Consider the following 16,572-nt stretch of genomic DNA (forward strand, 5'->3'; position numbering starts at 1 on the left):
ATGGGCAATGATCCTTGGTTTACTGTTGAGGAAGCAGAACCTACTTACATATTCTTATGAGACGTGAAGAGGGGGACTCACAAAATTTGCCTCTTGCAAATTTTGACCTTGTTTTCCTATTCATATATATAATTGTCACATCTCTTAGGAGACGTGAAGAGGGGGATTTGTTATAAATATAGTTCATAAACTGGTCTATTGCGCAACACTTATCTGCTGATACAAAAGACACATTCTGTGTTGTACTGATACTAGCTATACACGCACACCTAGAAACAGATTGGCCGAATTAGACCTTACACAGCACTGATAAAATAGGAAATGACCTGATCACAGGGGTCAACGTCCAGTCTCGCAATAATATCTTGTGACTACAGAGATACACAGACAAGGACTCAGCACAAAGTACACACACACACACAAACCCATCCCAGAGGGCTGGGTCAGCGGAACAAAGAACACACTCATGGACCAATGGGGAGGCTATCCCGACCCGAGACCAGATCGTCACTCCACTCATCGACCAGTCAGGAGGACGAATCTACAAGACTCAACATACGTCATTACATTACAATCATGTTGTATAAAACAGATGCACAATATGTTTACGGGGCTTGCTTCCGCTAGTTCCCTAAGAACTGAAAGAACGAGCCCGTGCACGTTTTGCCAAATATCTTTGTCTCTTAATAAAGCTGCCTTACGATAATTGAATCCACCCGGTCCAGCGTCTTGACTTGGTCTCCTTCTCAAGTAACTGTTCATCAACAAGACTCTGGACAATGAAGCCCTGGAGGAATACCCAGATTTAAAGATGAGTCCGTAATTTGCTTTCTAATGATCATGATCTTTTCCTCAAAAAAGTTCATAAATTTATTACTGCTGAAGTGAAAGCCATCCTCAATTTGCGAATGCTGCTTTTTAGTTAGCTTTGCGACAGTGTCAAAAAGAAATTTCGGATTGTTCTTATTTTCCTCAATTAAGTTGGAAAAATAGGATGATCGTGCAGCAGTGAGGGCTCTTCGATACTGCACGGTACTGTCTTTCCAAGCTAGTCGGAAGACTTCCAGTTTAGTGTGGCGCCATTTCCGTTCCAATTTTCTGGAAGCTTGCTTCAGAGCTCGTGTATTTTCTGTATACCAGGGAGCTAGTTTCTTATGACAGATGTTTTTAATTTTTAGGGGTGCAACTGCATCTAGGGTATTGCGCAAGGTTGAATTGAGTTCCTCGGTTAGGTGGTTAACTGATTCTTGTCCTCTGACGTCCTTGGGTAGGCAGAGGGAGTCTGGAAGGGCATCAAGGAATCTTTGGGTTGTCTGAGAATTTATAGCACGACTTTTAATCTGCCTTGGTTGGGGTCTGAGCAGATTATTTGTTGCAATTGTAAACGCAATAAAATGGTGGTCCGATAATCCAGGATTATGAGGAAAAACATTAAGATCCACAACATTTATTCCATGGGACAAAACTAGGTCCAGAGTATGACTGTGGCAGTGAGTAGGTCCAGAGACATGTTGGACAAAACCCACTGAGTCGATGATGGCTCCGAAAGCCTTTTGGAGTGGGTCTGTGGACTTTTCCATGTGAATGTTGAAGTCACCAAAAATTAGAATATTATCTGCTATGACTACAAGATCCGATAGGAATTCAGGGAACTCAGTAAGGAACACTGCATATGGCCCAGGAGGCCTGTAAACAGTAGCTATAAAAAGTGATTGAGTAGGCTGCATAGATTTCATGACTAGAAGCTCAAAAGACGAAAACGTCATTGTTTTTTTTTTTTGTAAATTGAAATTTGCTATCGTAAATGTTAGCAACACCTCCGCCTTTGCCGGATGCACGGGGGGTTTGGTCACTAGTGTAGCCAGGGGGTGAGACCTCATTTAACACAGTAAATTCATCAGGCTTAAGCTATGTTTCAGTCAGGCCAATCACATCAAGATTATGATCGGTGATTAGTTCATTGACTATAATTGCCTTGGAAGTGAGGGATCTAACATTAAGTAACCCAATTTTGAGATGTGAAGTATCACAATCTCTTTCAATAATGGCAGGAATGGAGGAGGTCTTTATACTAGTAAGATTACTGAAGCGAACACCGCCATTTTTAATTTTGCCCAACCAAGATCGAGGCACAGACACGGTCTCAATGGGGAAAGCTGAGCTGACTACGCTAACTGTGCTAGTGGCAGACTCCACTAAGCTGGCAGGCTGGCTAACAGCCTGTTGCCTGGCCTGCACCCTATTTCATTGTGGAGCTAGAGGAGTTAGAGCCCTGTCTATGTTCGTAGATAAGATGAGAGCACCCCTCCAGCTAGGATGGAGTCCGTCACTCCTCAGCAGGCCAGGCTTGGTCCTGTTTGTGGGTGAATCCCAGAAAGAGGGCCAGTTATCTACAAATTCTATCTTTTGGGAGGGGCAGAAAACAGTTTTCATCCAGCGATTGAGTTGTGAGACTCTGCTGTAGAGCTCATCACTCCCCCTAACTGGGAGGGGGCCAGAGACAATTACTCGATGCCGACACATCTTTCTAGCTGATTTACACGCTGAAGCTATATTGCGCTTGGTGACCTCTGACTGTTTCATCCTAACATCGTTGGTGCCGACGTGGATAACAATATCTCTATACTCTCTACACTCGCCAGTCATTACCATATCACCTTTTCAATATTAGTTATCAACTAATATAAAGCCATGTTATCCTAAACATCAGTGTCATTTAATATAATATGCACAGGTGTGATAGTTGAATTAATTAATCGCAATGTAAGCCTACCACAGGAGGTTGGTGGCACCTTAATTGGGGAGAACGGGCTTGTGGTAATGACTGGAATGTGGAATTTGGAATCAGTGGAATGGTATCAAATACATCAAACACATGGTTTCCAGGTGCTCCAGTCTGGTTTCCATAGCCACAAAGTCAGATTCCACAGCCACATTCTGCCTTGTGAATGATAGCATTACTCAGTTGGTAGAGCATGGTGTTTGCAACGCCAGGGTTGTGGGTTCGATTCCCATGGGGGACCAGTATGGGAAAAAAAGTTTATGAAATGTATGCATTCACTACTTTAAGTCGCTCTGGATAAGAGCGTCTGCTAAATGACTAAAATGTAAATGTAAAATGTTAAAGGGACAGTGCACACTTTTATAAAAGAAGTGTGCTTCTTCTGTGCAAATGTTGTTGATCAGTACAATACAATATGTTCTCCTAGCAGTTGCCAATAAAATAAGTCATAAAAGGAAGGAATTGTTTGTCATCTGTAGCCCCGTGAAATCAGCTAAAACAAGCTCAATGCATACACACACTCCTATTGAATAATATGCATTCACCTGTATTGTGAATAGACCAAGGCTACATCTTGATTCACCCAGTTTATCAGTGAAGATGTACCATTCAAATAAATGATTACTATTGTTGTTTTGTAGTTCAAATTGATTGTATAATTGATTCATTAACGCATACATGGCTGTCTCAAATTTTTTACATTAAAATGTTCAAATGTAATGATATTGAACTCAAAAGATGCCCAACGATTAAACAGAGCAGTAGCTGAGTTTATCTGTCTGGATCAAGTGTCATTCTATGACTTTGGCTAATATGCCACATTTTTTTTGCAGTGGTATCATTTTGGTATCGAGTATTGTCATACTAAATCTTGTATCGAAGCAAAATTCTGGTATCATGACAACACTATCTCCATCTGTTACCGTTTTTTCATAAAACAGCATTTCCCCTTAACCCTCTCCCCAAGCTTCTTTGGACTTTGCAGTTTCCTACATTTCCAACAAAGTTTCTCACCATTCCACTCTATGAGCCACTGGGCAGCACCATGCAATGCACCCTGGACTGAAGAGGCAGAAAAATAGGAGAATTGTGGTGGACCCTCTGTTAAATTACACATTTCTCAAGGTAGGAATATTGCAAAAATATTATCAATGGGTCATGCGAGAGAAGACAACTTCCTGCGTTATGACATCGTCCAAAATTGAAATCTGACATGTATGATAGACGTTTTAGCAATCTAAAAATCATCTTCCAATTAACTTCCTGTTTAGTGAGAGCGGCTTTATCCAAATGCTACATCATACTGACTGTATTTCTGCCTGTGTGAACGGCAAGTCCTCAGATACACATGAAATGACCCCAGGAATCAATAGAACATTGCTAAGAGATGCCCTAAAACATTAAAAATGGCTCAATCTTTCCTTTAAGAACACTGATGACAACAGTTATGCTGTTACAGGCTTCTACAAAGAACCAAGTTAGTAGGCCTTGCCTATGTAATTACAATAATTATTGACCTTAGTTTAAGCTACAACATTGTCCCCACACACACACTGACACTTTCACTCTCTCACACATATGCAAGGACATGGACATAAAAAGGACCTGCAACAGTTTATGTAGCATACTTTGTATGCTTCTTCAATGTTTGATCAATAAACTCTGTACATACTCTCACTCCTCGAGTTTCATGTTTCTCTGTAACAGTAGGTAGATACACCAATGAGGGGACACTACTCGACACTGACAGGTTATTCTGGTATGTAAAATCATTGTGGTTATAACTGACCATGAGAATAGACAGCTACTGTACCAAAATGATTGAATTGAGCCCCTAGTGTTGGCATACAGATACACTACCCTACACAAAATAAAAAAATCTACTTTGTCATCAAATGTGATGACAGAGTCCAGCCCTTTTGCTGCCAAGTACGCTGCCTGTGTGTGTGTGTGTGTGTGTGTCCCTGCAGCAATGTTCCAACATCTAGTGGAAAGCCTTCCCAGAAGGGTGGAGGCTGTTAAAGCAGCAAAGGGGGTCCAACTCCATATTAATGCCCATGATTTTGGAATGAGATGTTCGACGAGCAGGTGTCCATGTACTTTTGGTCATGTAGTGTATCCCCTTACCTTGTCCTTGTCTGTTGGCTTTTCTGCATATAAAGAAATTAAATACAGATCCTATTTCGACACACAAAACCATTCAAATGAAGTCTGATGGGTTTTCTTCCACTTTTCTGGAAACATTTGGATAACATCACAAACCCTGCTGCTGATGGAAGTGGCATATGTTATTGAAATAGATAAATAATGTAGCCTAAGCTACATAAAATAGGCCTTTTACAACATTAAAACATGACAGGAGCGTTTGATTCTTATTAAAGAGATGGAGGCCAGGCAGGATACTTTAGGAATCGTTCTGAAGGGACATATAGGCCTATAGAGAGAATCAGCAAACACACGCACCCGTCAATCAAAGCCACCAGCATATTTCAGTCACAAGCAAATATTTCTCCTTTCCTTAAAATGTATTAAAAAACCTAGGCCTACCGAAAGTATGATATAAGATAATGAACTGACAAGGAAAGTATGAAGGGGACAGCTATGCAATAGTATGAAGATGAAATGAACAATCATTAAAATAGAAACAAATACACGCAACATGTCCATAACCTTTTTATTAGCAACGCTGATTATCGTAGGGGAGTGTGTTGGAAAGATTTTTCAAATATTGTGAGGAACTGTTATTATTTGGATGGATGAAAAAAAAATAATAATAATAATTTGTTGACTTACTGTGTGAGGTGAAGAAAAAAATGACAGAAGCCCAGCTGGGCTCTTTCCTACATTTGACATTAAGTGAAAGGAGGTGTAACCGATGTGAAATGGCTAGCTAGTTAGCGGTGGTGTGCGCTAATAGCGTTTCAATCGGTGACGTCACTCGCTCTGAGACCTTAAGTAGTTGTTCCCCTTGCTCTGCAAGGGCCACGGCTTTTGTGGCGCGATGGGTAACGATGCTTCGGTGGGTGTCAGTTGTTGATGTGTGCAGAGGGTCCCTGGTTCGAGCCCAGGTTGGGGCGAGGAGAGGGACGGAAGCTATACTGTTACACAGGCCAGGTACTTACTTCTGTGAGTGCTCAGATTGCTCACATGGAGCATGTAAATGATGGTATGAAATAAATCAAAACTTGTTTCTCAGAAGTGTAGCAGGTTGTGAAATCTGCAAACTACGTTTCCACTCTGAGAATGAAAACAGTAAATTACTGTACTTAATACATGCATTAACAGAAATTAATATAACCAAATGAGAGGGATTAATGGTAAATTGCCTGTTTTACAAACGGTAGGCTACCACATGGGCATTCATAAAAATGCATTGCGGGCAAAAACTATAGCCTAAGCTACTATTCTACTTCGAGGGGATAGGAGTGCTGTAATTTTGGGGGGTCTTGTCTACGATGGCATATCGGCCAGGACCTGATCAGCGATGATTATTCTATAAATTAAGAAAAGACTCCTTATACCATGCCAGGTTGGAAAGGATTGGTGCATTGTCCATTTGACACAACATTAGCGCATTATTGGCCTCAGAGCCAAAACAAACTTATCCACTGCTGTTGAATAATTATTGAATAGTCCGATAAATCAAAACTTTTTTTTTTAATTAGACCAATTTATTTATTTATTAGCAAGCAATGAAAATTTACATTGTATAAAAAAGTCCACACAAATTATTGATTTTACTTTAGTGCCAAAAGAAACATCCTCTCACTGTCAATTGCGTTTATTTTCAGCAAACTTAACATGTGTAAATATTTGTATGAACATAACAAGATTCAACAACTGAGACATAAACTGAACAAGTTCCACAGACATGTGACTAACAGAAATTGAATAATGTGTCCCTGAACAAAGGGGTGGTCAAAATCAAAAGTAGCAGTCAGTATCTGGTGTGGCCACCAGCTGCATTAAGTACTGCAAAGACTGCACCAGATTTGTCAGTTCTTGCTGTGAGATCTTACCTCACTCTTCCACCAAGGCACCTGCAACTTCCCGGACATTTCTGGGGGGAATGGTCCTAGCCCTCACCCTCCGATCCAACAGGTCCCAGACATGCTCAATGGGATTGAGATCCGGGCTCTTTGCTGGCCATGGCAGAACACTGACATTCCTGTCTTGCAGGAAATCACGCACAGAACGATCAGTATGGCTGGTGGCATTGTCATGATGGAGGGTCATGTCAGGATGAGCCTGCAGGAAGGGTACCACATGAGGGAGGAGGATGTCTTCCCTGTAACGCACATCGTTGAGATTTCCTGCAATGACAACAAGCTCAGTCCGATGATGTTGTGACACACCGCCCCAGACCATGACAGACCCTCCAACTCCAAATCGATCACGCTCCAGAGTACAGGCCTCGGTATAACGCTCATTCCTTCGACGATAAACGCGAATCCGACCATCACCCCTGGTGAGACAAAACTGTGACTCGTCAGTGAAGAGCACTTTTGCCAGTCCTGTCTGGTCCAGCGACGGTGGGTTTGTGCCCGTAAGCGATGCTGTTGCCGGTGATGTCTGGTGTGGACCTGCCTTACAACAGGCCTACAAGCCCTCAGTCCAGCCTCTCTCAGCCTATTGCGGACAGTCTGAGCACGATGGAGGGACAGTCTGAGCACTGATGTGCGTTCCTGGTGTAACTCGGGCAGTTGTTGTTGCCATCCTGTACCTGTCCCGCAGGTGTGATGTTCGTATGTACAGATCCTGTGCAGGTGTTGTTACACGTAGTCTGCCACTTCGAGGATGATCAGCTGCCTGTCCTGTCTCCCTGTAGCGCTGTCTTAGACGTCTCACAGTACGGTCATTGCAATTTATTGCCCTGGCCACATCTGCAGTCCTCATGCCTCCTTGCAGCATGCCTAAGACACGTTCACACAGATGAGTAGAGACCCTGGGCATCTTTCTTTTGCTGTTTTTCAGAGTCAGTAGAGTGGCCTCTTTAGTGTCCTAAGTTTTCATAACTGTGACCTTAATTGCCTACCGTCTGTAAGCTGTTAGTGTCTTAACGACCGTTCCACAGGTACATGTTCATTAATTGTTTATGGTTCATTGAACAAGCATGGGAAACAGTGTTCAAACCCTTTACAATGAAGATCTGTGAAGTTATTTGGATTTTTACGAATTATCTTTGAAAGACATGGTCCTGAGAAAGGTACGTTTCTTTTTTTGCTGAGGTTAGCTTATAGTGCTCTACACCCCTGCGCATCTAGCAGATTAGCTACTTGAGCAAAGGACAGTTGGAAAGAAGAGGAGATTTGTAGACAGTCTAAGAAGTTTAATAGACAGCCTAAGATAGCAAAACAATTGCTTATAATAATTTATAAACACTCCTGCTTTAAGGTAAAGTTTATATACATGAAAAGAAAGTTAATAAATCCTAAAATGAATGTAGGCCTATGTAAACGGTTTAACGGTTATTTTATTTTCATCCATATTATTTTCATCCATAACCATCAGTTACACTGTTATACAATTACCGTCACAGCCCTAATGCTGACTAGGCTAGGAGAACCTTAGTTTGTGCATTTGTTTCAAGCCATTACTAAACACCAGTGGAAGCTCCTCAGAGGAGGAAGGGGAGGACCATCCTCCTCAGTGAATTTCATAAAAATAAAGAAACAATGTTTTCATTTTTAGATAAAACTATACTAAATACACAGTTGAAGTTGGAAGTTTACATACACCTTAGCCAAATACATTTAAACTCAGTTTTTCACAATTCCTGACATTTAATCCTAGTAAAAATTCCCTGTCTTAGGTCAGTTAGGATCACCACTTTATTTTAAGAATGTGAAATGTCAGAATAATAGTAGAGGGAATGATTTATTTCAGCTTTTATTTATTTCATCACATTCCCAGTGGGTCAGAAGTTTACATACACTCAATTAGTATTTGGTAGTATTGCCTTTAAATTGTTTAACTTGGGTCAAATGTTTCGGGGTAGCCTTCCACAAGCTTCCCACAATAAGTTGGTTGAATATTGGCCCATTCCTCCTGACAGAGCTGGTGTAACTGAGTCAGGTTTGAAGACCTCCTTGCTCGCTCACACTTTTTCAGTTCTGCCCACACATTTTCTATAGGTTTGAGGTCAGGGATTTGTGATGGCCACTCCAATACCTTGACTATATTGTCCTTAAGCCATTTTGCCACAACTTTGGAAGTATGCTTGGGGTCATTGTCCATTTGGGAGACCCATTTGCGACCAAGCTTTAACTTCCTGACTGATGTCTTGAGATGTTGCTTCAATATATCCACATAATCTCCCACCTCATGATGCCATCTATTTTGTGAAGTGCACCAGTCCCTCCTGCAGCAAAGCTCCCCCACAACATGATGCTGCCACCCCCGTGCTTCACGGTTGGGATGGTGTTCTTCGGCTTGCAAGCCTCCCCATTTTTCCACCAGACATAATGATAGTCATTATGGCCAAACAGTTCTATTTTTGTTTCATCAGACCAGAGGACATTTCTCCAAAAAGTGCGATCTTTGGCCCTATGTGCAGTTGCAAACCGTAGTCTGGCTTTTTTATGGTGGTTTTGGAGCAGTGGCTTCTTCCTTCCTGAGCAGCCTTTCAGGTTATGCCGATATAGGACTCGTTTTACTGTGGATATAGATATTTTTGTACCTGTTTCCTCCAGCATCTTCACAAGGTCCTTTGCTGTTGTTCTGGGATTGATTTGCACTTTTCGCACCAAAGTACGTTCATCTCTAGGAGACAGAACGCGTCTTCTACCTGAGCGGTATGATGGCTGTGTGGTCCCATGGTGTTTATATTTGGGTACTATTGTTTGTACAGATGAACGTGGTACCATCAGGCATTTGGAAATTGCTCCCAAGGATGAACCAGACTACAAGGTCTACAATTTTTTTTCTGAGGTCTTGGCTGATTTCTTTTGATTTTCCCATGATGTCAAGCAAAGAGGCACTGAGTTGGAAGGTAGGCCTTGAAATACATCCACAGGTACACCTCCAATTGACTCAAATGATCTCAATTTGCCTATCAGAAGCTTCTAAAGCCATGACATAATTTTCTGGAATTTTCCAAGCTGTTTAAAGGCACAGTCAACTTAGTGTATGTAAACTTCAGACCCACTGGAATTGTGATACAGTGAATTATAAGTGAAATAATCTGTCTGTAAACAATTGTTGGATAAATGACTTGTGTCATGCACGAAGTAGATGTCCTAACCGACTTGCCAAAACTATAGTTTGTTAACAAGACATTTGTGGAGTGGTTGAAAAACAAGTTTTAATGACTCCAACATAAGTGTATGTAAACTTCCGACTTCAACTGCATATTTACGTCACCAAATAATTGTTTAAAACACAGTTTTGCAATGAAGGTCTACAGTAGCCTCAACAGCACTCTCTGGGGTAGCACCATGGTGTTGCATGAACTTGCAGCATGAACTGACATGTTGTCCTCCCAATCAAAGGATCAGAGAATGAATCTAGTACTGAAAGCATAAGCTACATTGCGGTGCTTAAAATGTGGTGGGCAGTTGACTCAAAGTTGACTCACTTTCACTTAGCAAATGTAGCTATCTAGTTACAGAGAGCGATGCTATGTTAGCTAGCTGGCTATGACTATCCAACACTGGAATTCTTCCAAGTCAAGTTAATAGCTATGTTGACTATGATGTTAGCTAATATGGTGACAACAATGTAGGCTGTGTATAGCGGTAATGATATGAAGGTTTGACTTGGAAAGGTTTTTTCACCTGGTCACAGACAGTTGTTGTGTTGCGCACTGAAGACCACAAGTGAAGGAAAAAGTTATGAGGAGGATAGCGCGTAGATGCGAGACAGAATTATACAACGAGCAAAGTGATCATGCTGTTTGTATGTGAAAGTGAACTGTGTTTGCGGGTGATCAAGGGTGTATTCGTTCCGCTGATTCTGTTTAAAAATGTTTCTTAAATGGGTGCAAATGGAACGGGGATAAACATACCTGAATTTGTTTTATTGAGGAGTGGCTTCCGTCTGGCCACTCTACCATAAAGGCCTGATTGGTGGAGTGTTGCAGAGATGGTTGTCCTTCTGAACGTGGATGTCGATTAAGGCAGCCCCCCGCACCTCTCTGATTCAGAGGGGTTGGGTTAAATGCAGAAGACACAATTCATTTGAAGGCATTCAGTTGTACAACTGACTAGGTAACCCCCTTTCCTTTCCCTTCTGGAAGGTTCTTCCATCTCCACAGAGGAACTCTGGAGCGCTGTCAGAGTGATCATTGGGTTCTTGGTGACCTCCCTGACCAAGGCCCTTCTCACCCGATTGCTCAGTTTGGCGGGGCGGCCAGCTCTAGGAAGAGTCTTGGTGGTCCCAAACTTCTTCCATTTAAGAATGATGGAGGCCACTGTGTTCTTGGGGACCTTCAATGCTGCAGAAATGTTTTGGTACACTTCCCCAGATTGGTGCCTCGAGACAATCCTGTCTCGGAGCGCTACGGTCAATTCCTTCGCCCTCATGGCTTGTTTTTTGCTCTGACATGCGCTGCCAACTGTGGGACCTTATATAGACAGGCGTGAGCCTTTCCAAATCATGTCCAATCAATTGAATTTACCACAGGTGGACTCCAATCAAGTTGTAGAAACATCAAAGATGATCAATGGAAACAGGATGCACCTGAGCTCAATTTCGAGTCTCATAACAAAGGGTCTGAATACTTATGCAAATAAGATCTTTCTGGGTTGTTTTTTTTTATACATTTGCAAGCATTTAAAAAAAACTGTTTTCGCTTAGTCATTATGGGGTATTGTGTGTAGCTGACAAGGAAAACATTGGGGTCTGAATACTTTCCGATTATATATATATATAAACAGAACTACCAACCACATTTTTTATTTATCCTTTATTTAACTTGGCAAGTCAGTTAAGAACACATTCTTATTTACAATGACGGCCTACGAACAGTGGGTTGTTCAGGGGCAGAACAACAGATTTTTACCTTGTCAGCTTGGGGATTCGATCCAGAAACCTTTACGGTTACTGGCCCAACACTCTAACCACTATGCTACCTGCCGCCCCAGCAGACCAGTGTACTGAAAGTCGGGCTAATAACACTTCCCTGTGGATATTTTGTATCAGATTACCTCCTACATGAAGGCAAAATCAGCAGACAAACAGGTAAAGTAAAGTTTATTCAGTCTGACTTTTGATGGGACTGTTCACTAGTGATGGGCATTCCGGCTCTTTTCAGTGAGCAGGCTCGTTCGGCTCAGCTCACCAAAAAGAGCCAGGTCTTTAGGCTCCCAAACGGCTCTTTAAAAAAATAAATGTTTTGTATTTTTTCAAGTCAAACAGTTTGCAATAGTTTGACTATGATTGGTGTTAAAACAATTCTAATTAAATTATTCAATTAAATCATACTCAACCATCACTACAATGTATTTAAAAATGTATTGGTTTGTTATTAAAAATAATTATATTAAACAATTGCATTTAAAGTATAACTTTTTAATGTATATAAACAAAGTGCATATAAATGCAACAATTCAAAACGTGTTCAATCTGAACAACATAATAATATAATATTGCACCATATCAAAGAAATATAAATAACAATGTGCAAAACTGCAGCATCCCACTTAAAACATGAAACTGGTCCCTCTTTTCTCTCTCTCTTCTTTATTGCCATGTTATAACCAGCAGCACTGAAGGCTGTGTGCTCTCATACAGTTGTGGAATAAGTGATTTTGAAAGTGTTTTCCTGCTTGGAATTGTGTACATTAGATTTAGACTATTGCTATAATTTATAAAACCTCTGTCCTCCACAATTGAAAATGGCTAGAAATCGGTGGCAATCATTTTAGCCAATGCAATATCAATTTGGCCTTGTTTTGCTACAGACATAGTCTTTGGCATGAACTGGTTAACTGCTAGAACCGGTTTTATATGAGATTTTGTTTTGGCAAATTCTACACTGTGCTCTAACATTGTCTACATTATTAAAATGCATCCAAATGCTACTGTGCTTCCGACTCATTTTCCAGCTGTCCTTCCTCTGCTGCTAAGTGTGTGACTGTGTTGGCTCGGCCCTACCTCACGCATCTTTGGTTCATTGGTTGACACTGCGTTTCTGATTGACAGGAACAACAGGTGAGGTTGTTGGTCTGAGCAGACAGTCAGAACAAATGTGTGTGTGCTTGAGCATTTAGGCCTATATTATTTTATAATTTTTTTCGTTCTTTGAATTAGTTAATTCTATTCATTTAAATCTTTTGATTATTCATATCTTATTTTTTAAAAATATTTTCATAGATAGATTCGGCTCTTCTGATATGCGAGCCGGCTCCCAACATTCAGCTACAAGAGCTCATTCGCGAACAACCCATCACTACTGTTCACAAAAAGTGAGCCTACATGTTAAGAGACGAGAGAGGGGTATTCCACTCTTGGATTCGCAGAGGCTATGGTCGACCTTCGTCTTCAAGCAAGCTATCCTTAGCATTTGTAACGTTAGTAGTTAGCTAGCTATCACTTACCATTAGCAATGCATTATCCATTGCTCAAGACCACTTGTGTAGATTTTATATGGGAAGTTGTTTTTGAGCCTCAATGTGATAGCTAGGCAGCTTGCTAGATTCGTCATCATATTTTGGGACAAAGTTAGCTATCGCCTAGCTTTCCCACACTGTACGGTAGGCTAATGATGGATGGCTAGCCAACTTGATGGATTTCATAGCTATGAAAGCAATAGAACTACTTGTCCTCCAATGGTGACGTCAAAGAACACAATCGGGTTGTTGGGATTATAGGGCTAAACATTCATTGTGATTTACTTTCACAAGTAAAGCAATAGGTTAAGTGAAACTATTCAGTGGTTAGACGAAAGCATGTCACTTATAATTCAAAAGGAACTGCACTTCCTAAATCTACGGTAGCCGTGGGCTGACTTCCAAGGACAAATATAGAGTTCGCCAGCTTGTAGTCCTAAAACCCGGAAATAAGTTACCTCTGGTTTCTTCAGCCATCCCTATGTGAAAAAAATGAATGGTGAAAGAATACAGTTTCGATTTGAACGCCTAAAATAAGGTCTGAAGTTAACACAGGCATAGGAGATCTTATACATTTTGTGCAATGATATAATAGCAGTCAGTTAACCTCCATGAATTATGAAGCCTTTATGTATTGTTTTTTTATTATTACATAAATTATTCAATTCACAAAAAGTGATGTTAGCCGATTAAGATTCTCATTAAACAAAATGTATAAAATCTCCTAAGCCTGTGTATACCACAGACCTTATTTCAGCATTTATCCTAAAACACCATTCATTTTCTTCATAGGCTTTGTCCAACGAACCATGGCGGAGCTAGTGCCTACAAAAACACACTCTCGTTCTCTCTATTACCGACTGCCCCCACTCAACCTAAGGTTAAATACAATTCTTAGTACTTTTACACCATCCTGATAAATATTTTACCAACTACCCACAACTCTTCCCCTTGTTATCACCAGACTACATAAACGAAAAGGCAACAAAGCACAAAGTCAGAAGTCATTGTTGAACGTTTTATTTGTATCAATAAACAAGCTCAAAATTCCACATGAAGCAAAGTATGCTCTACTTTAAAAAAAAAAATGCTAACAGAACAGTGACTGCAATTAATATTCTACTGACATCTTTAAGAACCATGATCATAGGGGGTTGCGACGGTGTAAGACCATTTTCCTATGTGAAGTAATGAGGTTTCTTTACATTGATGCCATACTCAGAAAGGGCAGGGGAGAGGTCCTCCATGGTCAGTGTGTACTTCTTGTCATGCTTTGGGAGGAAAGAGGTGGGAGGACAGAGTGAGAAACCAATCAAAAAGATCCAAACAGCATTCATACTTGTGCATGAATCATTCTGTGCCTCTCACATTAACAACAGTTCATGTGTTCATTTCATGGGAAATGGAAAAAGAACCTGTGACGAGACTTCCGCTTTTGGACGTTAACCAAGGCGACATTCAATCTTAACTTCTTTACATTTACTGGATTGGTTGAACAGGGCAGAAGTGAACCTCCCCTGACCGGTTTTCTCTCTCGTCTGGACCAGTAAGAAAGAAATGCTGCTCATGTGTTTCTTTTACGCCTGCAACGTTAGGTTAGAAATGTACTAACCTTTGTCTTGTTCCTGGAGCTCCCCGAGGCAGTTCCCTTCATTTTACAGTGCTGCAGGGCATCGTTAGCGATGTCTGAGATGAACTTCTGAGCCGCGAGGGAGACCAGTCGGATTCTGAAAATGATGGACATAAATAATGTTTACATTTAAGCGCTCACGTCAGTTAATATTGAATTGAACTGGTGTAAAAGCTGAAATAAATGGAGAGGACTCTTGGCAGTTAAGGAGCTAAGAGGCATGCTTACATTCGCGGATCAGACGCCTCAAAGCCGGCCCGGTTGAGATAGTAGCCTGTCACTGCATCCGGGATCTGGCAAAAACATGGTAGAGGTTGAACCGAAGTCATTGCAATGCGTATTTTTTGTTGTTGTTGGTACACTAGCATCTCACAATTGACACCAGAGGACATTTACATGCTAAGTGAATCAGAGGCACCTGATAACTACATAACCCAAATATGCGTTATGTATATGGACCAAGCGACTGTTGACATCAGCCTAGGTATGTGAAAAAAGTCATGTACATTTGTATTTTGTTGAACTAACATTACTCCAATTAAGGGGGTTTGACTCACTGTGGGAGTGTAGTCCTCCAATTGCATAAGAAAGTCAGCCAGTGGTGTGGTTGTGATTACAGGCTTCACATCGCCGTTGGCAATGCCACTAGGCACATACACGCCGTTGGACACGGATGTGCCAGATGGTGTGGCCATGGCAGCTGTGGTTGGGGCTGAAACAAAAAAAAGATAAATACATGGTTTATTATCTTTCTAAATGTAGCTAAGATTTTGATAGCCAAGGTCCAGCAGTGGTCTAAGCCGTTCTTTCACAAAACAGCAAGCAATGTATAGGGCTAGCTCTAAGATGGTTCTCAAGTTCTGCACAGTGCTATATGGTGTGGGCTACTGCACTTAAAGAATTTCGACAAAAGTTCTAACCTAGCTACAGTAGATAGCAGACCATTAATTAGTGTAACCATGTATTAAGCCAGTTCATAAAGCTGTTCATAACCTCAAAACTCGTCTGAATACTTACAATTACTTATGGCAACCGAGGGTATGCTGCTGACGTTAATTGCTGCATTGTTGTTAGTGAGGCAATTATTGGATGTCGAGGAATTTGAAGAGCCCCCTGTTATGACTGGCTGTGGAGTATCAACGTTCATGTTTGTTGCTGGCTGCACCGCAGTTCGCTTGGTAAAATAGCCAAAGTAACAAAACGAAGTTTGCTAGCTGAAGTGAAAGGGTTCAATTGAGTGCCAAAAATAAAATTTTACGATAGTTTATGGTCAAATAAAAAAAAATTAAGATCATTCATCCACTATAACCGTGTTAGCCTGCGAAACTGTTTTTCTTATTTTTTTCGCGTTCCGTGTGCGTCGATTTCAAAGTCCGGCGTAAACATGTCTTGTGCTTCTAATTGTTCCCCCCAGGAAAATCTGCGCAGATTTTCATCCACCATGGCCAATCGATTGGACACACTGAAGAAGACACCACCACATGTGTGAGGTGGTCAAGGTAGGTCGTCTATCAGTTTATCTACTGTAGCTTATATTGTATGCAAACGTTTCTAGAATAAATATATAGATCAAGATCTTTCTGATTTTCACGTTTTATGAACAAAGATAA

General features: G+C 41.0%; 1 protein-coding gene across 1 annotated transcript; it reads right to left on the minus strand.

Moving 5' to 3' along the window:
- Positions 1 to 14,336: 14,336 nt before the first annotated feature.
- Positions 14,337 to 16,352, minus strand: LOC115168981 (transcription initiation factor TFIID subunit 10). Its single transcript, XM_029724579.1, has 5 exons — positions 15,980 to 16,352; positions 15,520 to 15,674; positions 15,191 to 15,255; positions 14,945 to 15,059; positions 14,337 to 14,603 (listed from the first exon to the last, which is right to left on the minus strand). Exons 1-5 carry the CDS (start codon positions 16,107 to 16,109, stop codon positions 14,511 to 14,513), a joined length of 558 nt encoding a protein of 185 aa, XP_029580439.1. The 5' UTR covers positions 16,110 to 16,352; the 3' UTR covers positions 14,337 to 14,510.
- Positions 16,353 to 16,572: the final 220 nt, after the last annotated feature.

The sequence above is a fragment of the Salmo trutta genome, chromosome 30 (genome assembly GCF_901001165.1).
Source record: "Salmo trutta chromosome 30, fSalTru1.1, whole genome shotgun sequence".
Classification (NCBI taxonomy): domain Eukaryota; kingdom Metazoa; phylum Chordata; class Actinopteri; order Salmoniformes; family Salmonidae; genus Salmo; species Salmo trutta.

Excerpts from the sequence above, each read along its gene's own strand:
- LOC115168981 (XM_029724579.1), bottom strand. The coding sequence starts at position 16,109 with ATGAACGTTGATACTCCACAGCCAGTCATAACAGGGGGCTCTTCAAAT. Across the intron at positions 15,675-15,979 it reads CTCGGTTGCCATAAGTAATT|CCCCAACCACAGCTGCCATG; the intron begins GTAAGTATTCAG and ends TTTTTGTTTCAG. Across the intron at positions 14,604-14,944 it reads GCTCCAGGAACAAGACAAAG|CATGACAAGAAGTACACACT; the intron begins GTTAGTACATTT and ends TTCCTCCCAAAG.